This window comes from Anoplopoma fimbria, chromosome 18 (genome assembly GCF_027596085.1).
Source record: "Anoplopoma fimbria isolate UVic2021 breed Golden Eagle Sablefish chromosome 18, Afim_UVic_2022, whole genome shotgun sequence".
NCBI classification, from domain to species: Eukaryota; Metazoa; Chordata; class Actinopteri; order Perciformes; family Anoplopomatidae; genus Anoplopoma; species Anoplopoma fimbria.
The window spans coordinates 19,362,956-19,387,377 of NC_072466.1; the positions used below are offsets into that span (position 1 = coordinate 19,362,956).

General features: G+C 40.2%; 1 protein-coding gene across 2 annotated transcripts; it reads right to left on the reverse strand.

Moving 5' to 3' along the window:
* Positions 1-6,130: 6,130 nt before the first annotated feature.
* snw1 (SNW domain containing 1) lies at positions 6,131-15,873 on the reverse strand. Of its 2 annotated transcripts, none has more exons than XM_054618142.1 (14): positions 15,792-15,873; positions 15,146-15,299; positions 14,774-14,935; positions 13,576-13,671; positions 13,183-13,289; positions 12,329-12,433; positions 11,566-11,635; positions 11,387-11,452; positions 11,135-11,251; positions 10,879-11,020; positions 10,076-10,181; positions 9,328-9,445; positions 8,786-8,949; positions 6,131-6,938 (listed from the first exon to the last, which is right to left on the reverse strand). In XM_054618142.1, exons 1-14 carry the CDS (start codon positions 15,803-15,805, stop codon positions 6,746-6,748), a joined length of 1,614 nt encoding a protein of 537 aa, XP_054474117.1. In that variant the 5' UTR covers positions 15,806-15,873; the 3' UTR covers positions 6,131-6,745. The 2 variants fall into 2 exon arrangements, with proteins under 2 accessions (XP_054474117.1, XP_054474116.1); XM_054618141.1 differs by having other exon boundaries at positions 10,076-10,184.
* Positions 15,874-24,422: the final 8,549 nt, after the last annotated feature.

A 24,422-nucleotide genomic window follows, 5' to 3' on the forward strand; every position in this document is an offset into this window, starting at 1 on the left:
CTAGCAGTAGAGCTATTTCGAGTTCATGGAGAGGCGGAGAAGACCTCTGGTGAGAGAGAATGCCGCAACAAAGGGAGTTTCCTGGAGTCACGGCCATGTTTTTGTGGTGGTGGTACAGTTTGTACATCCTGTTCCTTTCCTGTTAGGTGAATATGGTCCCTGCTATATTTGCGTGTGTTTCAGATAAGGTGCGATTGTTTGTAAACTCCACGTGTAAGGCAGCACTACAATGCCCTTTCCTTCCCCCACTATTCCCATGTATATGTGTGTTAGGTGATTTATTTGTCATGCAGGGATAGTTGACAGTTTGTTTATTTAATGATCCCCAATAGAAGCACATGGGTGGCTCTCAAGTGCTCTTTTAAAAAGTAACATCAACTACAGTTTCATCCTCCTATTTTCAGCCTCCTAGATGGCACTGTTGGGCCACACAAAGGTTGAGCCCTGATGGACCTACAATGGTGTCGGGGGTTGTAGTTTAGTGTTGAGTGCCATTGGTGTGCATATCAGTGTTTCATACAGTGTGGTATCCATGATTGAGACGTTGATGATAGCATCTGATGATTTGCTTCTCTAATCAACTGCCAAGACTTCCCCCTTTGTTTCCTCTCAAGGTTATTACTTTGAATGTGGCATACTGAAACATTAGTTGTCTGGCTCTTGCCAATGTGCACAAAGACAGTTAAGCTCCAATCCATTCCAAACCTGATAAAGGCGATAAGGATCCCGCTTTAATAGGATCAGAGGCAGGGTTAAAAGGAAAGATGTGATAAAGACACTGCAAGGAGCTTGAAAAATGATTGGAATTCATTCTGACAAGACTGTGAAAGTCAGACTGACTTAAAATGAATAAGCAATTTATACATTTGATGTGATCACCAGAACCTGCTGAATTATTGTGTTTTGGTTTTCAGCTGAGCCATAGTTGAGCCATATGCATTGATAACCCAGCATCTAGCATGTATGAAACAAGAGCAGCTGGACCCTGAACAGTCTAGAGACATTTCACCAATAATCTGAACAGTCTTTGTGAGCTTTGACGCAGTGAAGAGGAATTGATGCAATCGCTCAGATAACCTTGATAAGATAATTAACCTTGTTTAAACACTGCTACATATCAAATGAACAAGGCTGGATTAACAAATGTGCAGAAGCAGCTGGCCCAGACACACAACTCAAAGAGCCCCAGTTAGTTTTATATGGAAATTGATTTGGAAGCAGCACAATTTAAGCATAACATCAATTGCATAATTTCTGGGGGTCCTGGAGTAAATTTCTGATCCAACAGATGAAGTGAAATTCAAATTTGTTTTTGCAGCATAATCCTTGGTGTATTTGGCTTGTGCATGCATTTGGTCAAAATTGTATCGCCAATGACAAGCAAGCTGGTTAACCCCCACTTCCTGAGTAGAGGACGGATCATCACTTCATAAAGTTGGTATGGTAAACAGAGTTAACAAACAATTGCACAAAACAACGTCAGCATTCAGGGCTCTTTTTTTAGCAGAGCAAGCCCAGCAGCTTGAGGCCTGAATCTTAAACACTGTTTCCACAAATATATATATATATAAAACTTTTATCCTTAATGAAATAAAAATGATGTAAAACAGCTGCATTATAGTATATATTTCCTTACACAAAAATTTCAGGTCACATTCATTTGTGCCGGCTTTATAGATAATATTGTCCGAGGGGCCTCCTTGCATCTTAATCTCAAATGACAGATGACTGAACGCTTGCATTGACACTGATACTGTTACTGCAACTATTCACATATATATATATATTCCTAAATAGGTCTGATGATCTGTAATAAATAGTTTTCCTATTAGCAATCTATGAATGTTTCTATCTAGCCGAACGTGAAGCATCAACATAACAACCCTGTTGAGAAAAACATGGTAATTACTGTGTCTCCACTGACAAGGTTACATGTCACAGCTGATGTTCTTACAGTATCATTCAAATGGAAGATGATTTGCTGTTCATGAAGATGTATTTCTGCTCTCTGTTGCAATTTCCCTGCTTTGATGTCATCTAATGAAATCATCAGGAGGATCAATCTCTCCTACTTTCCCCCCCCGGAAGCCTATTAAGACCTAACACTGCTAGAGAAGAAGCCATTTTTCAGACTCCAGTGGCGTCTAAATGTGGTAGATAACAAATGAGGAAATCACAATAGTACAAAACTAACTATATAAATGAGTATAAATGAGCGTACTTATTGCTAGGAATTATGCCCATGCACAAACCGATTGAGTGAAAGTCACATGCCAATCAATGAGCCATTCTAGTGCTGACTGATATTTTCTGCAATCAATGCTTCTAACAACTAAAGACTTAATGTCAATAAGAACACTGCTTTAGACATTTCAAATGGCAAGTTAAAGGGGGCAACAAGATAATGGCAACAAGTGCAGTGTGGAGAAAGACTAGATACTACTTTATTGAAAATACAAGCAACATATATGGGCTGTGGCTCAGTGGAGAGCAGGGTCTCAGAGGATCGGCGGTTCGATCCCTGGCTCCGGCAGTCCATGTCGATGTGTCCTTGGGCAAGACACTTAACCCCAAATTGCTCCTGCAGGCTGTTCCTGCGGTGTATGTCTCCTGATGGTCAGGTGGCACCTTGCATGGTAGCTCCTGTCATCAGTGTATGAATGGGTGTGAATGGGTGAATGATTAGTAATGTAAAAGCGCTTTGAGTGGTCGGAAGACTAGAAAAGCGCTATACAAGTACAGTCCATTTACCATTTACCATATAAAAGTCTACCAACAGGGTTCAATTCCAACCGCAGTCCGTCTAGCCCAGCTCTTTCCTCAGATGACGACATTGGCTTAGGTGTCAATAAGTTCCTGTCACAGCAAATCCCAGAGCGGTCAATGTGCACTCCCACCACGGTTGGGCGCGTCCTGCCGCCAGTGTGCAGCAGGTAGGCTGCTCTCTGACTGACATCACCATTAGAGATGGTTACACCTGTCTAAGTCTCCCCAACAAAATAGATTATCCACAGAGGGAGCCACTGACAAGAGGAAGGAATCTGCTCTCCAGGACTCACATGAGGCAGACAGGGCGGGCAGAATGACAGGCAGATTATTTTCCAGTGATCCGGAGACCCTGTACCACTCCAGACAGCAGCTATAATGATGAGTGAATTCAGACCTGAATATGTGCAGAAGAGGAACTAATGATAAGAAAGTGAATGACAGATGAGAGACAGGTTGCTCAGGTGTGTGCTGCTAATGGTGAATGTCAGTTTGACGGATTCCATTAACAGACCCGGTGGCTTTGTACACTGTATTCACACTAGACATTCACAATATGAATAAAGTGTATATATAATAAGTGCATAATTATGCATGGACCTGAAGGGTATCTGCAATATGCAAGAAATGTTTCCAGTAGAATCCTACAGAGTGGACAGGCATGTTTATATATATTTACATTACATTACATTACAGTCATTTAGCAGACGCTTTTATCCAAAGCGACTTACAATCAGTAGTATATTACATATCATTCACCCATTCACACACTGATGACAGGCTACCATGCAAGGTGCCACCATCAGACTCTAACTAACATTCATTCACATCCAGTCCACACCGATGGCAAGCCTTCAGGAGCAACTTGGGGTTAAGTGTCTTGCCCAAGGACACATCGACTGCCGAAGCCGGGTATCGAACCACCGACCCTCTGATTGGAGAACTACCTTGCTCTCCACTACGCCACAGCCGCCCCGGCTTCATTATTTACATATACATCATTCTGGACAACATGAATGTTTATATAATGCATGTTAAAGCAGCATTTATTCATTCATCTTAGGGGCAGGAACACAAGCTGAACACAACACTGAAATATTATCACTTTATAGAGTTCCATGTTAGCACCAGCTGCCTGCGTGACACAGAGCGACCTCAGAATTTATTTCATTTATTTGGAGTAATTTTTTTGGCTCCTGAAGAATGTCTGATATTAACTCTCCTTTTAGCTCGGCTATTTTCTCTACTATCTGGCTCTTTAGCTGCCACATGCTCCTCTATGTTTACTAGAAGGTTGCTAACTTTTGAAGTCGGCCATTTTTGCTGATCAGGTAAAGTGTAGTGGTTGAGACTTTTGCCATAGCTGCAACTGGAAAAGGGTTCATAAGAGCAGTGAATCTGAAAAAAACAATAAAGTTGTGTGCCCTTAAAGCAAAAACAATCAGCTAAAACTTGCTGAAATGCTCTGTAGAGCTGAGGGAAGTGCAGAGTGGGGTGAAAATGTTGATTACTGCAGCTTTAAGTCAAGCTTATACTACTTGTAAAAGTGATGTCACAACAGAAACTTCGCCTGACAGCTTACGGAGAACACCTGCTCCAATGTCATTATTTGGGCTGTGCCTTACCCTTTTGATTCATCGTTTTCTTTCTGACATTTTAACTTATTTATCTGTCCATGTGGATGAAGAATAGAGTCACTGACAGAGAGTTGGTAGAACCATTGTTTTCCATGGATGAGGGTGTGCTTCTTCAACAAAACAAAAAGGCTGCTTCTGTCTCAGCAGCAGCCTTTAATAATGGGAAGAACGAGAAAATCTCATGAAGGGAGACAAGATGTCTCTGTGGCCACTGTCTTCCGCAGGTCAACTGCAGCTGTGGGGAGATTTATCACCAAACGTATTGCTTTGCTGCCACTGAAGGGAGCAAAGAGGCAGAAATATCACAAATAGCATAACAAAACAAACCAAGCTATACTCGTCAAGTCAGCAACAACTCAATATTGTTTATTATTTCTGGGTTTGTTACCTTGTGGAGCAAAGATAAGAAGCTATCCATCACGGCCTCTGTCTGCGACCTGAGGTTTTCACTGTAGCCCAACACAATATGCTCACCGTTTACATCCAACAGCACACAAAAACAATGCCAAGGAACCAATTTCCTCTTACCTTCATGAATAGGAATCACATTCATCTTCCTCTGTGCACAGTCATAAAGGCCGACAAGAGCTGAGAAGAGACCCAGTATCAAGCTGTCCTCAGCACTTCAGGCTGAGGGGGGGCACATCTCTTCTGTTGTGTTGAGATAGGAACCAGGCTGGATTTAAACAATTGAATCCATTGTTGAATACTGCATTGTCATTTTTTAAATTTTGTCAATTGCAAGGACTTTATCCATATGCCTCCCAAACCACATAAAACATGACATGTCATTTTATTCCCCTCATGAATCAGTTACGCTAAGCTTTCACGTCAGATGGATTTCTTTACACTGACACTCATAGCAGGCCCTCACAACAAATTTCCATCCGTCCATTCTATATATATATCATATATATTATATATATTATATATATATATTCGTGCACAGGGGAAGCATACACGCATGGCCTCTACTCAGATAAGATGTTTAGTATTATAAATGTACATCCAGGAAATTGGCCAAGTATTTTTTTTTTTTTAAATATCCCAATAGATTTCAGTTTTATTTGGCTAGGATTATTTCTGGTTATTAGTATCATATCTCAGTTCTAAGGCTATAACTTCCGATGCTGGTACAAGACTAGTAATAAAACACAACATGCAAGTCCTGAACACTGCAATAATGGAAGCCATAACACTGCCCGTTGAAGAAAACATAAATCATGTGCATATAACAACCGTCTGAGCCCTATTCAAGCGTGAGTGAAAGTTGGCACTGTGCAGAGATTTGGGAGTGTGCGGAGCTGTGTAATGCCCCGTTGATTATTTTCCGGAGCCCGGGAAAATAAAACTGTCAGACTGCATGAATCATAATTAATTGTAATTAATGGAACCAGTTTTGTCCTAATCATCGCAGAGCCCATTTCTGGTAAAAATGTCACTACTCTCTCTTTAAAATAGATTGGCTTCTCTAAATACATTTTAGGCATTTAATCATCTATGTAAATGGGGTGTATTACTCAGGAAGTGATTAAAATAAGGGAAATCTATGAGAAAACTAGGATAATTAAACAACTAATGGACACAAATAATTCCCACTATGTTGTAAAAGTTTAAATTAAGCAGCTCTGAACTGGACTGAAAAAATGACAGGGAAAAAACAAATGTCATTTCCAAATACCATACCAGATTGTTAACTCACATAGAATCACATAGAGGGAGGCCAATTGCACACGGTATGAAATTTATTCCATTAGAAGTAATGTACAAGAATTATAAAGCCAGTTTGCATTACATCCTACAGATAAGTTTATACTGCTGTACATTTATACCATCCAATAGGAGCTTTAACTGGGCTCACAAATACACCGGAGGTTTAAATAAACACAGTAGACAAAAACCCAAAGGGGGGATGGTTGAGGATAAATGAGGAAAAAAAAATAAAAAATATGAACAGGTCCTTTTGAGTTTCAATTGGGTTTACTCTGTATTATTGTAAAAAAAAAAAAACTAAATATATCCTAAAGCCAAAATATCCTGCCCACATCTGAAATGACTTTGCTGAAGTGGACAGAGAAACGTTTTCAGATGCAGAGGCTGATCTTACACGTACAACAGCTATCACTTTAGCTCCACTTGCACTATATATATAATGTGTTTACTCATGTCTTATTAAGAATAAATCTTTTACTTTCTCTCACGCTGAAAGTAAGCTAAAATGTGACGGATCATTCCAGATAGAAAATCACAGATAGAGATATTAAAACATCTCTCAGCCTTTGAGAGGGGGCAGACTACCTCCCCATCCTCCCAACATGCTAGCAGCCACCATCCATGGACTCTCACTCCTTCCTGCGTTTCTTGTCGTGGTAGTCGTCCTTTGAGCGGCTGCTGGTAGACGGTCTCTTGGAGCCGCCGTGCTGCTTGGCCTCCTCCAAGAACTTGTCCAGACCGAATGGATCCTCCTCAAACTGGACTGGCCCTTCCCGCCTCTGCCCGTGGTCGGCACCTGAGAACTCTTTGTCTGGAACAAACCTGACGGTGAAAAGGAACAATCGTTACAGTGTGCAACAAATCCATAGTTTCTCTCACCGAGTTGCCATTAAACTGTGCTAACTGACAATCTTTGTGGTTGCTTGTTTTTTGTCCTTTAGTTGTCCTTAAAGCAGGAAAAGGGACACGGTTTTGATACTACAAGCTAATTGCTAGTGTAAGCGATGTGGGTGTATGATAAGGAATTAAATCAGTCCAACACGTTCTGGGTTTTCCTCATTAGTTTAGTAAAGTCCCAACACGGAACAAGACAAGCCTAAACCAACTTTTCCTCGTTCTCTCCCTTCACCCTATCACCTGCAGCTGCCTGAACAGCACCTACTAGTTGCAATATCTGCTATAAGATCATCAACTTAACATCATTGTAGTTACTAAATATGTGTTCACAAGATGATAGACAGAATTCAATATCATACTAAACTTATGCTTGCACAATCATGTTTACACCTGTGCTTACGTAATTTTTTTTTTTTTACATCAAACAATTTCCTTCTTACACTAGCAATTTGCTTCTTGTTCAATCAAATTTTCTTTGAGATGAAATAAAGATAAAGGATAAAGGAAAATCGGACTCTTCCACATGTTTGTATGTCTGAGGGAGTTTGCTTAAGTCAATGATCTTCTATGTTTTGCACAATAGTGTAACCCTGTGCAGCCAGCCAAACATTGGACACTGACAAGCTGGTGACCAAACATGCTATGGTGGGCTAGTAGAGTGTGGCTCTGCTGCCCCAAGGACAAGGGCTCCAGCTGGGACATCATGCGCCTGCTAGCTTCAAAACAAAGCCAGACTTACCTCAAAATGACTCAGGCTTTTATTATTTATTTTTTATAATTATACTTGAGATGGCTAAAACATCAGCGGTTTTGTACCCGATAAGTATAACGGTCTGTAATTTGAGAAAAAAGTGAACCGTTTTCAAACCAGCAATGAAGTTTGGGATCCAATTTTGTTTGTGAAATAATTTGATGGACTATTTAGCCATATTCAGGAAAACGTAATATTTCACCCGTTTTTTTAAATAAAATGTTCTGAGGGAAGAGCCCCTTCATTTGGCTGATGTCCTTTGATAATCATCATCAAAACAACAGTTACACTAATAATTTGATTAATGCAATTAAGTCAAAGAAGAATGTTGTCCTTACTGACATGCATCATGTGTCAAGGAACTCTAAACTCTATTCAAATGATCCATTATGTGAGGAAAGCTGTGTTACAGGAACTTTATTTTAACCTGCTGATAAGTTAATAACCTTTTGGCTGTGCTTAAATACACATTACACTTCTTAACATTAACACTATATCTGAAAGAAATATGATAGGAGCACAAACTCTATCATATAGTCCTGAATTAACTTAATGCTATACTTTTTATTGCTCATTCATTGCCAGTGATTCAGATAAATCATCTCTCTGATCAGTTATGTTTGATTTGTCAGTGTTGGTCGTGTAAGATTTTTTTTCCTCATGCCTGGCTGGAAAACAGGAACTAGAACTAATCTGGAATAACTGCTGTTTTATACTGTACTAATATTCTTATTCATACTATTCCTGCATTTAAAACACTTTATCATAGATCCTGTTTTTCAGAATGAATAGAATCATTTAAACTATTGATACACATTTTTTCATATTTATATCTTTCCATATTTATTGTTCTTTTATATTCTATTAGAATGCAGATAATTATAAAAACATTTATATTTAAATATATGTTTAGTCTTAAATGGAACAAATGTAAAGTATCTTTGATTCGGATTCTAATAATGTAAATATCTAAAAAGCTAACTGAATCAAATAATATGTGATTGAATCTACTGTAAAATACCTGTTGTTGTGCATGAGTGTGTCAAAGTCATCCGTGTAGGCGTCCTTGTCTATATTCTTGCTGGGCCGGTAGATGTTAGAGGCCATGTCTCTGCTGCCACGGAACGGCTGGTCGTACACGTTGTAGGTCTCATCTTCACCACCGGCAAAACCACTATCCATACCCTGGAAGACACGGGGAGAGAGGAAGACGATGCAAGTGAACAACATGGTAGTTTTGTCTGCAAACTATTTTTTTTTTTCTTCTTCTTCTTCTTTTGAAACCAAGAAAATGATGATGCTTGTCTTATCCTTAAAGTTAAATATATATTGTGAAAAAACAGTCATCTAACAAGGGTGTCCAAAACACAAACTACTGCCACTTCAGTCCAACATTGGAAGTAAAACTCTTTGTTAGACTGGAACAGACAGGGCCTTAACTCTCCATTTTGGAAATGTTTCCTCATGTTGCAGAGCCTGGTATTTACTCTTGTACATGTTTAAATGTTTTTCTGGTGAACACAAATCATTCAAGCCTATATTGATGGATGTTTTATTTCTAACCTTGCTCTGGTTAAAGAGCCGCTGGTCGTACTGGGCCTCACTGGCAGAACGTGGGTTGGGAACGCCCAGAGCGATGAGCTCGCTGATGTCCCTGTCTTGGTCTCTCTGCAGCTTCGACCTGGGACAGAGAACAAGGTCTAAAATTAAAACTACTGAGACACATACAATAATGACATACAAACACAGGAAAAGATTAAAAAAAAAAAACCTAGAATGAAGCTCCATTTATAATAATACGTTTCTACAGCAAATAAAATGTCGTATAATATATAATAAGATATTTAGAAATGTATCTGTATGCTCTAGGTGATTAACATCTTTACTGTCCTTCAGCAAACAACATCTCAAAGTTAAGTCAAAGTTAATTTTGAAATAACAAGGTTTCTGCTTTCTGACAGCTGGAATTGTGATTGTAATGAGCTCTCCTCTGAATTTCACATCCTTCACTCCTCCAGGGACACACAATCCCATCAATCGGCAACCTGACAGTGAACACATACACACCTCACATACACAAACAGACTGTGGATCATTGCAGACAGGGACTACTGCCTCTGTTGGATACTGCTGCGTCTGTTCAGTATTACTGCTGGCCCGATGAATGATTCAGCAGTGGGTGGATCTATGTATGTATGTATGTATGTATGTATGTATGTATGTATGTATGTATATATATATATATATATATATATGGAGAGGAGGAGAGAGTGAGTTCACATGCGGTGTGTTTAAAGTGCGTGTCCAGCACCTCTTATCAGGAGCAGCCCTGGAAATGTTCCTGTCGTGCTGTCTCTCTTTCCTTCTGTCATGGCGGATCTCGTCACGGTCCCTGACCTCGCTGTCCTCGCCACCTGCTGCTTGGGATGGGGGAGATGGACGGATGAAAAAAAAGAGAGAAGGGAGTGAAAATACACAATAAGGATTATTTTTAGGAAATAAAACCAAACAAGGAGAGGATTGGAAAACAGATGATGAAATGGTGCACGGAAAAGCAGAGGTGAAAAGAGAGAGGGAGAGAAACAAGAAAACCGGTTGGAGGCGATGTAAGGGATTATGGAAGAAATAGATGGTATAGTAATGCCAGGCAAGAGATTGATACACAGCAGGAGAGGGAACATGAGGTGAAGAGAAACCCGTCAGTGGTAAGTAAACTTACTAAACAGAAACAACAATTGACGGATCTCAGAATTAATATTAAAATTGTAAACACAGATTTTCCTTTCTGATTCAATGTGATATGATTTATATGGTCATTCAAGAAGCATGCGCGAAAAACAGGACATGCAACACAGATTTCTTTTCTCAAAACGCATGTGAATTATCAGCAGTGAAGCAGAAACATTTCACAGCTTACTGGTCCTGTCAACACTCGCAGGGTGAAAATGTTGTCATCACTTATGCCACTCTTGTTACAGATTTGGAACTTGGCAACAGCACCGACAACAGAGTCTGCTCCACTCGCTCAGAAAAACCACACACAGGCTAGTCATACATTCTTCAAAAACAAGAACCAGACAAATACTTTTTCTGTTCGTCATCGTGAGGACTCACCTTTGTCCCCATGACTTTTGATCCCTGCCCTGCGGTCTCTGGCCATTTGTGCCAGCTCCCTCAGTTTTTCCTCCTTCTTTTCCTTCTCTTTCTGGGCCATCTTCTTCTCTACCTGGGCTCTCATCTCCACTGCCTCTCTGGCCTATGGAAACAGTCAGCATTTTAATATGCAATTCAAACATGGGTAAAAAGGTAATACATTGCAGGCATGCAACAATTCTGAAGCACATATTGATCCGGGACACTGGTGGAGTACCTTTCTGTCGGCGATGTAGAGCGCCTCGGCCAGCTTAGCAAAGTTTTCATTGATGTGAACGGTTTGCAGCCCTCTACCATCAGCAGCCAGACGTTTGTCAAGAGGAATGGTGTAGCCCTGAAAGATATTAAGCACACAAAAAGCAAGAAATGAGCAGAAAGGAAAAAAGGCAGCGTTACATTTATGCAATGTTACAAACAATAAGCCTGGAAAACAAACCAGGTGTCCAAACTAATTGTGGTGTCACATTACCTTGGCGTTTTTCCAGTTGGAGATGCATGGAGGAATCTTCCATTCCTGCTGCTCCTTGACTGTCATCTACAAGATAGGGAGAGGAACCGTCAAACACAACAGCTTTTGGACAATTCAATCAGAATCATCGCCAAATTTCAATATAGTACGAAAGTACCAAAACATTTTGCCAACTGTACCTTTCTGCTTGGGGAATGCAGGACAGGGGCGGGGGGAGAAGGAGGTCCTCGAGGAATCTTCTTGTTGATCCTGAAACATACAATTATCAAATTTCTTCAGCATTTTTGTTAGACTGACAGTCAAATAAATCTGCTTTCATTTGATATTTTGTTTAAAAGAAAAAAAGATCTTTATATTATGGAGGCAACTAATCTAAATATATCTTTTGAATTTGATAGACTTGTTAGTTCTTAATTTTCACGTTAATGGATGAATTAACAACATTAAAAACTTAAAATGGGCACTCTTTACACAAAACATCAACACATCATGACGAAAATAACTGACTTTATGGATTAAAACGGCTGATAACGTGTGTCCAAAACAGACCCAAACAGTGATGTTTTAGCAAGTTTGATGCTTTTTCCATTCACAACCCCAACAAGGGTGGAGCAACGGAAACTGCAGGTGGGTCTTCCAGCTCAGCGCTTTCATATGTGGTCCCCATATCAAGACTGACTCGCACACCAATCAGCTTTTTGTGATAACCTCAGCATTTTTTGCTAATGGCGAACAGCTAAAAGTTTACAGACAGAAGTCAATCTTGTGAACTTTGGTTTCACATTACATGCATCATTTTATATACTGTGTATTCTGCTTGCACTGCACCATGGTACAAAAACAAACCTTTTTCGGCCCCATCAAATACCCTGTATAATCAAAATCTATCAAACCAGTCTTTGAAATGGCTTTAAGTTACTGGGTTAGACAGCTTTTACTCACTTAAAACGTGGAGGTTCCATCGGATCTTTCTGCATTTCCACCATGCGGATCACCCTCTGTTTGGCCCCTGAGTTGAAAGCCACTCCCTGCTGTGATGGGGTGTATCTTGGAGAGAGACAAAAAGTGGGAAACGTGTCACGATACATACGACTTTTACTTTCACACACATAGACAAACACAGGAGAAGTGTTTCACAACATTGAGCTTCATAACTGGTAGTCTGACTCATCATTAACTTCTTTCCCGCATGATAAATTGTAGCATCATATGAAAGCACAATCATTCTCTCCCTGACTTTCTGTGTTCTAAAATGCTGTGGCGCTAACAGCTAATGTCAACAAAGGACACTTTGAGTTAAATTGTTGTGCATTCAGGCTCCTAACAGTCACAATCAGTCTTGGGCAAAAGTAAATTACAACATTATCATGATGTGTTTAAATGTTATCTGTAATGTGAAAAGATTTAATAAGCATAATTGTTTGAAGGAGATGTTTTCACAGCCATATAAAATAGATATTAGTGAGGGAATTAAGACTCTTCATTTAATACTTTAATACTAGCTCTGAACAGCACAACCATGATTAAAACTACTAATGCCCCCCAAAAAATGATCATTCATTTCCTAATCATTTGAATTGTTGGTTTCTATGCAAATAAGCACAAAATATAGACACAATAAGAAAGTAAAAAACACATTTAGAATTGTTAATTATTTTTTGTTCATTGTCAAAATCCCTGTTAATTAAATCTATTTTCACCCGGTCAATGTTTCAACTTTTGGTCAAGTTTTTTTGGCTATCAGGAAAGTAAAACATCTCAGCGACTTGATGTCCAGACCTGATTTTAATACATACCTGATGTACTGGGCAGGAGCTTGTTTGTCTGCAGCTCTTACAGGCATGGCAGCAGCAATCTTTTGAGACACCTGCTTGTCCAGGGCACTGCGGGTCTTCTCCGTCAGCTACAAAGATCACACAATGACTATAAGATTCACCTTATTTAAACTCAGTAAAGTAGCTGAATTAAAAGGTTCTCAAAAGCATTTAAATTCTGATAAAATGTTACTATTTCCATCTTTGCAGTGACCAATGGATAAAATGGAAGCCGACTGCTCTCCCTGGGTATAGTGTAAAGAATATTATATGCTCTTTGAGGAGTCAAATATATAGTCCCATGAAGAACTTGATCTAATGGCAACCTGCTTGTAACTCAGTTCTCCAATAAATACACCTTGCAGCATGGCTTACCTCTTTTATAGCCTCCTCATCAGGCTTCTGTAGTTCTGGAGTGTCTTCATTAAGAACTTCCTTTGGTAGAAGGTCTGTGTACTTACTGAAGATCACCTGCAACAATGAAAGATGAGAAATGACTAGAAATATCTAACTCGTGAAGCAAACTATGTCTCTTTGTAAAACACATCTGGAAATGACATGCACCATGGCAATGGATGGTTTTGACAATGTGCATCATGGTATAGAGTGTTGGTTTTCTGAGAATGACATAAAAATTGATCTGTATTAAGATATTTTCAGTGTAGATGATTAATAACAATAAGAATGCAACTCTCGCCTGGAGCGCTGCAGGAATGAGTCCTAAAACAAGGAAATAAGTTGGCATTTTTGCACTTCTGGCTGCTCGTATCGACAATGTTTTTTTTTTTTTAATGGGTTTGTGGTTAGATGCCTGAATTAACTCTTTAAAAAAACAAGCATAATAGATTTTAAAATTTGTTCTATGACATAAAAATACATCAATAAATATCCCCCTAATGAATTTTGAAACCCTTATGAGTCTTTAAAAAGGCAGTTGTTAACAAGCGGTTACATGAGACTACAAAACATGGTCACGTCGACTAGTCTGCCTTTATAGCCTCGTTGTGTACCTCCTGCTAATGTGACCGTGGTGTAGTTCATTTATAGCAACAAGTAGCTTTTTACTTCTGCCGATTGTATTTACACCTTTAAAAATCCTAAAACTGTTTATTAGTGAAGATTTTTTTGCTGAACAAGACGTCCAAGTATCATAACCTTGTGTTTGCCACAGAGCTTATATCTGCAATAATCCAAAATTCAATAGAAAGATACCATTGGCGAGAACCAGTGCGATGCTAACCTCCAATAACCTCTCTCTGCAATACTCTATTTAAACCAGTTGGATTTTTTTTTCAGGCCTAGACTCACAGGCAACAGTTTCATGAGGCCGATTGAGTTCTGTGAGCGACCTCCATATTATTTATAATTAAAAAAACAAAAACATGTGGGTGCAGGGGTCTCTCATCGTGTCCATTCATTGACCTAGACTTCTATCTTCTGACAGTATTAGACCAGACGTTTAATTACACTTAATATTTTTAAAGTGGCTGTCTGATGTTAGATCACAAGAAAATAAGTTGTATGTATTAAGACAATAAATGATCTTTGATACATTTTTCATATGCCTGTATACCTTATCTTTGCCCTGTCCTTGTCTGGCAATGGAGTCATATTTGATCTTTCCTTCTGCATCCACCTGTACAGCCAGGGCATTGGATGTCTTCTTCTTCCTGCCCATCTCCAGAGGAAACTGGGCAACATGGATCTCTGGAAAAGCTCCCCCATCTCCAAAGTCCTAGAGAAACAAAACATTTACAGCAGAACTTAGACAATGGACTTAGTTCTTTAAAAAGGTCTTGCATAGCTCCATGGCAGATGCTCCTCTACATTTAGTTGGCCATCCAAGTGTAAGGCCCCCACACAATACCCCAACCACCACCAAACAAATCTGAAAACCAAACAATTGAATCAGTAAATAGAGATAAAAAAAAAAGTACTGTTTTACCTCAAGGGAGCGAGGCACCCAGCCTTTTCTGTGTTCATAAGGAGGGGGCTCCTTGCGGGACGACACCAGGGCGGTGGAATAGGACTTCTGGGCCCGAAGCTTCTCCTCTGCCTCCAGCTGGTCCTGAGAAAGCTGGGTCGGCGCCGGTAAAAAGCTGAACACACAATAATAAGTGTTTATGTCTGATTATTAGTACAGTGACTTTAGCTAAGCTTTTATTAGGATAAACCCTAGCTTGCGTTAGCAACCAGTGGCAACGGGTAACGTTACACTTAACGCTACTTGTGGTGTTAAAAGGGAAATTCAGCTAGCTAACAGTCAGGCAACGTGTTGTTCCAATGTCCATTACCCACACTGAAGCATGTAGCTAGCACAACAACAGTATCATATGTTAAACCCGTGTTGTGCATCATGGCTGCGTGCTGTTAAGCTAGCTAGCTAATGCTAGCTCACGACATACAACTTTAGCTAGTTAGCATTAGCTGAGGACATTAACTTCGATAAAAACCAGGAAACGATAGCGGGCAGACCGAAACATCAACATGAAATATCAAAGCCAACATAAACATCGCACGCAGTTAATTGGAAACGATATCTGATCCATTGCGTGAAATAAACACACAGAATGCCTGGTCGGGGCACTCACCTCGTCAGAGACATGTTCCCCTTTCTTCCCCAGCAATGAGCTGAGCATGCGCAGTGCTTGGATAGAAAAGAATAGCATAGATGAACAATTCTGTGGTTGATTATGTAGGCTATGCTAAGGAAGATATTTGTCTTTGCATAGAGCGTAGGACCTATCTTCTAATGATTATGATTATGATTATTATTATGATTATGATTATTATTATTATTTCCGTCTTTCAACGGGGAAAAGAGGTGCTTGGGAAATAAATACTTAAAATGTATTGGATTAAAAATTACATTACATTACATTACAGTCATTTAGCAGACGCTTTTATCCAAAGCGACTTACAGGAAGTGTATTCAACATAGGTATTCAAGAGAACTACTAGTCACCAGAAGTCATAAGTGCATCTCCTTTCTTAAACAAGCATCTTAAAGCATAAGCCAGAGCAAAAGTATAGTGCAGAGGCAAATTACTACGAGAACAATAATTGCAACAGACTAATCCGAATATAGTAAGTGCTACAAACTACTGAAAGGATAAGTGCAGTAAACAAATACAAATTCAATAAGTGCAGATTACAAATACAGTAAGTGCAAAAATAGCAATAAGTGCAAAAAATAGCAAGCTTATTGGGGAGTCGGGCTGAGGTAGGGAAAATTGGCTCGAAATTTGAGCCCCAAAGTTGCGTTTGACCTAGCTGCGTCAAATTTGGTAAGTATATATAACATGATGGGACTACATAAATGTAAATGCCATCCTGACTCTGAAGACATTTAGATGACAATTAAGAATCATAGTAATAGCGCCACCTAGTGGCAACATGGTGGCCTTTGCTTCTGAGGGACAAGCTGGAGCAGACCGGGGTGGACCACCACCTCACTGCGTGGATCCTGGACTACCTCACCAACCGTCCACAGTATGTGAGGATGAGGGAGTGTGAGTCAGATCGGGTGTCTTGCAGCACGGGGGCCCCACAAGGAACCGTTCTGGCTCCATTCCTCTTCTCCATCTACACATCAGACTTCACATACAACTCTGCTACCTGCCACCTGCAAAAGTTCTCTGACGACTCTGCAATCGTCGGCCTCATCTCCGCCGGTGATGAGAGGGAATACAGAGAACTGAACCAGGACTTCATAGGATGGTGCCGGCAGAACCGCCTCCAGATCAACTCTGGTAAAACCAAAGAGCTGGTGGTGGACTTCCGCCGGGGTAAACACTGTCCGCCGGAACCAGTGAACATCCAGGGACTGGACATTGAGATTGTGCAATCTTATAAGTACCTGGGTGTTCACTTGAACAATAAACTGGACTGGACTAATCATTCAAGGCACTTTACAAGAAGGGTCAGAGCAGACTGTATCTGCTGAGGAGACTGAGGTCCTCAGGAGTGCAGGGAGCACTCCTGAGGACCTTTTTCAACTCTGTGGTGGCATCAGCCATTTTTTATGCCGTGGTCTGCTAGAGCATCTCGACAGCCGACAAGAAGAGACTGAACAAGCTTGTCAGGAAGGCCAGCAGAGTGCTGGGGTGTCCACTGGATACGGTGGAGGTGGTGGGAGACAGGAGGATGATGGCCAAGCTGTCATCCCTGATGAACAACACCTCCCACCCCATGCAGGACACCCTGGCAGCTCTGTGCAGCTCCTTCAGCCACCGGCTTCTTCACCCCCGGTGTGTGAAGGAGAGGTACCGCAAGTCCTTCCTTCCAGCTGCTGTCAGGTTGCACAACCAGCTCTGCTCCCAGCAGACCACATGACACATGACAATAAAAACCTGTGCAATACAATACACTGTGCAATAATAGTTATAATAGTTTTTCTGTCTGTAAATATAATATTTCAGTTATTGTTGTTTTTCTACTGTTTCTTATTGCTTATTTATAATATTTGTTTTTTTATTTCATTTTTTATTTTTATCTTGTCTTTCTTTTACTATGTTTGTGTGCACTTTACTCTATGCTGCTGTAAGCCTGCAAATTTCCCCTACTATGACTAATAAAGGATTATCTTATCTTATCTTAACATGAAGTAACATGTTGTGTACTTTTACATCCTCCTCCTCACAGATCTCAAATTTTCTCAGAAAAGCCTTAACCCTTTAACTGCCTGCTCTACAGTTTGGCTTAGCACAGTTTGAGTCACTATATCTTATTGAAAAATGTATTGAACTTAACTCAACCTGATTGAACCATCTCTAGAACTTGGTTGAGGTATCCACTAGATCAGTGGTTCTCAACCTTTTTTCAGTGATGTACCCCCTGTGAAATATTTTTTCAGCCAAGTACCCCCTAACCAGCGCAAAGCATTTTTGGTTGAAAAAAAGATGTAATACACAGCGCTCTGCCATCAGTGTCTGATTTATTAAACTGTCAACACTGAAGATTGCATTGTTGCATTGAATTCAGTTTATGAACTTACACTTATATTTTATTGGATATTTATTAAATAACTATTTTTAAAGGATTTTTGAATGGATGCTAATTTAAATATATTTTTTTAAAATCTCACGTACCCCCTGGAGTACCTTCATGTACCCCCAGGGGTACACGTACCCCATTTGAGAACCACTGCACTAAATGTCACTGTTTCTTTATGAAGCATGCCTTCTCCGCTTGCCTTTTCACAGGAAGTTAGCAAGAAAAATGTCCCTCTAGACATGTGGACACTATTTGGTGAACATTTCAAAGGTGAGCAATTTTATTCGTCATATTACAGCACATACTGAACATAATTATGTAACCAAAACAAATTAGTGTAAAATAATTTCCTTGAGAAACAAACTTTACCAAATGGTTGATTTGTCACTTCATAATAAAGGCAGCGAGGTAAACTAATGTAAATAAAATCACTATTTTCTATGAAATAAAACCCATCTGATTATTCATTGTTGTAAATGTGATACATTTAATGTTATTTCATCATATATTGTGTATGCTAAAATTATTTCATAAGAAGGATTTTTATCTGTCGAAAAACGGTAAAAAGTTAATATGGTAATTTTCTAGAATAAGTACGTAGAAGTAATACAACTAATAATTGAATCGTAACCAATAGACATATTTTGGTATAATAATATATTACTAGCAGTATAACAGTACATGGTTTGTAATTGTAATTTTTTTCCCTTTCTGGTTTATAAACAACAGAGGACACACCTGACCCAAGTTCACCCTTAGGCCCAAACAAAGGCACAAGGAGAATCTGGAAGCATGAAGACATTCAGGAATTCCAGGTTCCTGAATCAAGATTTGAACCCCCTGAAGCTGTAAAGACACCCTTCCAGTACTTCAAAATGCTCTTCCCTGACCAAATGATTGAACATATTGCTCATCATACCAATCTGTACTCTGTCCATGAGTTGGGGGATCCAATCAAGACTAGCCCTGAATAGATTGAATATTCGCTGGCAAAATATTGGCAACCATGACCTACTGCTCTATCAAGGGGCATCCACATTCTTCAATGTTGCCCTATGTGAGGAGGAGCAAAGGCTACTTCTGGGAGCCAAAGTAGTGACAACGGCCAGCCACATCTTCCTGTCGTTTTCTGTGACAACTACTTCACCAGTTTCAACTTGATCCAGAAGCTGAACCTAAACTTGGGTGTCAAGTGCATCAACACTGTTCGACCAGACCGCATTGGTTGAGCTACCTTGATGACAAACAGCTGATGAAGAAAGGACGTGGAGCTTTTGATTACAATTCTGCTGAAGGGGTGGTCTTAGTTAAATGGTATGATAACAAATGTGTCAACCTTCTGAGCAATGCCCTTGGGATCATGCCTCTTTCAACTGTCAAACGGTGGAGCAAAGAGGCCCATGCATTACTGTCCTGTGCCCATCACTCATTCCTGCACACAATTAGCATATGGGAGGCATTGATCTTTCTGACTTGCTGGTACACCTGTACAAGACAAGTTAAGGCGATGATACATTCCCCTGATGGATACATCCTTGACCTGTGCATCTCAAATTCCTGGCTGGTCTACAAGAGGGATTGGGACCTACTGAACGAGAAACCAATGCGTCTCAAAAGATTCCGCCTGACAGTCGGCCACAGTTTGACGTGAGCCAACAAGCCAGCACCCAAAGTTGGCCGACCATCGTCCTGCTCTCCACCACCTCAGAGAAAACGCTACACCCTAAGTCCCTCACAACCACAACCAGATGTGCGTTATGACATCTGTGGACATTGGCCCCTTCACTGTGACAAGCATGGGAGGTGCAACCTGTGTCCAAAGGGTGTGTTAGGATATAAATGTCAGAAATGCAACGTTTTCCTGTGTTTGAATGCAACTGAAAAACTGGGGGGTCTGTTGATTATTTTTTTTGATTGTTATAATGAAAGAAATAAAAAATGCAAATAAAAAATTTCCATTACTTTTTTCTTGGTGAGGACATTAAAGGGTTAAGACCTTGCTAATGCTTTATTGTAAAGATTATAAGGATTTGTTGAAGGGAGGCGACGTGGCGACTGGGTGAATTTCGAATCCTTCACCATTAACGAATACAACTATGTTATTTGATTACACAGATCTTTTCCAAATTTCACTTGTTCGATGAGACCCCAGTCCCGAAGACATCTACAGTCAAATTTTTTATCATGGTCACAGCGCCACCTACTGGTAACAGGAAGTAACAGTCACTTTACTTTAGCTTGCCACAATAAGTAGGTAAACCAGATCCAACTCATGTATTACATGTAGACTTTAGAAAAAGTCTCTTGGAGCCATGATCTAAACCCAAGCTGAAGTTGGCCGTTTTGAATTTTGTATGAATTTTATAGTGTTTTTTTGCTATTTCCAGGTGCTGTACTTTAAGGAACTCCTCCAAGGGAACTTCTCAGATTAACTTCAAATTTGGGCAGTACAATCTAAAGACCTTAGTGAATAAAAGTTATTAAAAGCTTGAGGTTTCATGGAACGGCGTTGACGTGGCATGGCGGCCATTTTACATGGTTTGCCATCATACATCAAGCTGTTGTAAATCGAATGTATTTGGTCAAATCTGACCCAAACTTGACATGCTTGATGAGAGTCATGGCTTGAGGACTTCTGCATGCCAATGTTAACGCATAGTCATAGCGCCACCTACTGTACATGCAAGCATGTCGGTAAGCAGGATTCTATAAATACAGTGGTCCAAACACTGAACTTACTAATAAATAAAGACTTCTCTGATCTAAATATGTTCAAAGTAAGATTTTTGGATAAAAATAGAAATTCAATTTCAAATCGCGCTTGTGCATAGAATTTTCATTGATGGTAAAGTAAAACATTTTGTTCGTTTTGAAATCAAACTGCACCCAGCCTAATTCATATTATAGATTAATCTACAGGGGTTCACCTCTTAGCCCCAACTTATTTCTCTATAAAAAGATGTTTATATGTTTTGATCTTTCCACATTGAACTACTCATTCTGCCATTTTTCCTCGACTCTTTCAGTTTGAGTCACTCAGGAGTGATTGTCAGGGCTACATTAACAAACAAACAGTTTGTTTGGAGACCTGCGTTTCTTAGATCTATAGCGCATTCAGACACATTCAGTTTTTAAAGGCCTACATTTATGATTGTATTCTGATCTACACTCAAAACATTCAGGCTTAAGACCTGGCAAAATGACTTGGGCACGCCACTGGTCCACGCAGGAAACACCGTCTAACCCGTGCATGGAGTGTCTGATGGTCACAGAAATGCATGGCCAGAGTCCTGCAAGTACCCTTGATGTGCGCAAAGATGAGAGGGCCTGATCAATGCTGCTTCCAGCTTTAATTTTTCTATTTCGTTTTCATTTTAAATTTAAGTGAGAGAAATATAATAGAAATGACTTCCTCCTTTTCTATTCGATGTTACTGTTTAAGTTTTGGGGATTTTGTGGCAGACTAATACATCTAGCTATTGTGTCTTAATCTTTCAGTGTATGGTAAACTTGAATTTAGCCAGAGCCACTATTTGTTTATCAAATTTTGGTGAGTTTTAAAAAAGTTTTAAATTAGCTAGAGTGAGTGTTACAGACAAATACACCTCTTAAAGGTTTTTTTGCTGGTGCTTTACTTCTAAATACTGAAAATATGTCCACATATTAAATATCATGAGCATTGAGTTTTTTCCTCCGTGCTGCTGAACCGACCTGGAAACTTGGTTTAGTATACTATTGCTCCGAGTCCTTTCTAAGTGTAAATTTGAGTTTTTAAAGGAAGGACATTGATGAATGGACAACAGCCTCGGCTATTCTCAGTGTGACTGAGAAGCACTTGTTTGATTCCAGTCCGCCACACCAGGGTTACTAATTTAGTGCAAATATTGCTGTGATTTTATGGGTGGTTAACTGATTCTTCCTGGATATACAGAGCAATGAAGAAGCATACGCAGGAAGGACAGCCAACATTATCCTGTGTGAAACGGCCTGAAGGAAACCCTCAAGCTGTTTCAGTCTCAGTTGCCTTAAATGCTTAATATACAGTGGGTACGGAAAGTATTCAGACCCCTTTAAGTTTTTCACCCTTTGTTTCATTGCAGCCATTTGCTAAAATTGAAAAAGTTCATTTTTTCCCCATTAATGTACACTCAGCAACCCATCTTGACAGAAAAAAACAGAAATGTAGAAAGTTTTGCAAATTTATTAAAAAAGAAAAACTGAAATATCACATGGTCATAAGTATTCAGACCCTTTGCTCAGTATTGAGTAGAAGCACCCTTTTGAGCTAGTACAGCCATGAGTCTTCTTGGGAATGATGCAACAAGTTTCTCACACCTGGATTTGGGGATCCTCTGCCATTCTTCCTTGCAGATCCTCTCCAGTTCTGTCAGGTTGGATGGTGAACGTTGGTGGACAGCCATTTTCAGGTCTCTCCAGAGATGCTCAATCGGGTTTAGGTCAGGGCTCTGGCTGGGCCAGTCAAGAATGGTCACAGACTTGTTCCGAAGCCACTCCTTTGTTATTTTAGCTGTGTGCTTCGGGTCATTGTCTTGTTGGAAGGTGAACCTTTGGCCCAGTCTGAGGTCCTGAGCACTCTGGAGGAGGTTTTCTTCCAGGATATCTCTGTACTTGGCCGCATTCATCTTTCCTTCAATTGCAACCAGTCGTCCTGTCCCTGCAGCTGAAAAACACCCCCATAGCATGATGCTGCCACCACCATGTTTCACTGTTGGGATTGTATTGGGCAGGTGATGAGCAGTGCCTGGTTTTCTCCACACATACCGCTTAGAATTAACGCCAAAAAGTTCAATCTTGGTCTCATCAGACCAGAGAATCTTATTTCTCATAGTTTGGGAGTCCTCCATGTGTTTTTTGGCAAACTCTATGCGGGCTTTCATATGTCTTGCACTGAGGAGAGGCTTCCGTCGGGCCACTCTGCCATAAAGCCCCGACTGGTGGAGGGCTGCAGTGATAGTTGACTTTGTGGAACTTTCTCCCATCTCCCTACTGCATCTCTGGAGCTCAGCCACAGTGATCTTTGGGTTCTTCTTTACCTCTCTCACCAAGGCTCTTCTCCCACGATTGCTCAGTTTGGCTGGACGGCCAGGTCTAGGAAGAGTTCTGGTCATCCCATACTTCTTCCATTTAAGGATTATGGAGGCCACTGTGCTCTTAGGAACCTTGAGTGCTGCAGAAATTCTTTTGTAACCTTGGCCAGATCTGTGCCTTGCCACAATTCTGTCTCTGAGCTCCTTGGGCAGTTCCTTCGACCTCATGATTCTCATTTGTTCTGACATGCACTGTGAGCTGTAAGGTCTTATATAGACAGGTGTGTGCCTTTCCTAATCAAGTCCAATCAGTTTAATTAAACACAGCTGGACTCCAATGAAGGAGTAGAACCATCTCAAGGAGGATCAGAAGAAATGGACAGCATGTGAGTTAAATATGAGTGTCACAGCAAAGGGTCTGAATACTTATGACCATGTGATATTTCAGTTTTTCTTTTTTAATAAATTTGCAAAAATTTCTACATTTCTGTTTTTTTCTGTCAAGATGGGTTGCTGAGTGTACATTAATGCGAAAAAAATGAACTTTTTCGATTTTAGCAAATGGCTGCAATGAAACAAAGAGTGAAAAATTTAAAGGGGTCTGAATACTTTCCGTACTCACTGTATGTTTCACTTGAGACTACTAAACAGAGTGAGAACATAAACGCTTTCAAAATTAGTTTTGCCATTGAATAGGAGAATTATGTAATGTTACCATAACAGCCCCCATTGTTATGATGAATGTGATGAATAGCTTGACTCTCCTCCATTATCATTAGCAAATAAAGTGACGTCCCTGCTGCCGATGAGTGTTACTTGTTGGTCTACTTTGCCTTTTGCTGTGTCTATGTCACTCACTGTCTTTTCTTCATTCGCTACTAACACTGTTATCTGTGTGTCTGCTTCTTTTCTATCTCACTATCTCCTCTGTTCTCTCCCTCATGTTTCTCAGAGAGGGAGGAGGAGGAGGAGGAGGCAGTCTGTCAGTCTCTCAGCAGAGACGTAGTTTATTAATGTGACACAGGGTAAAAGGACACGTCAAAGGAGATCAATCACTGGGCGGTGGCATAGGACAAGAAAGCTTTAAATAAACCCAATCATCTGGGTGCTTCTCTTTCTCGACCGTGCCCGGCATTTGGCAATGAGGAGCTCCAAACCGCTCTGGCTGTCCCTTCTTGA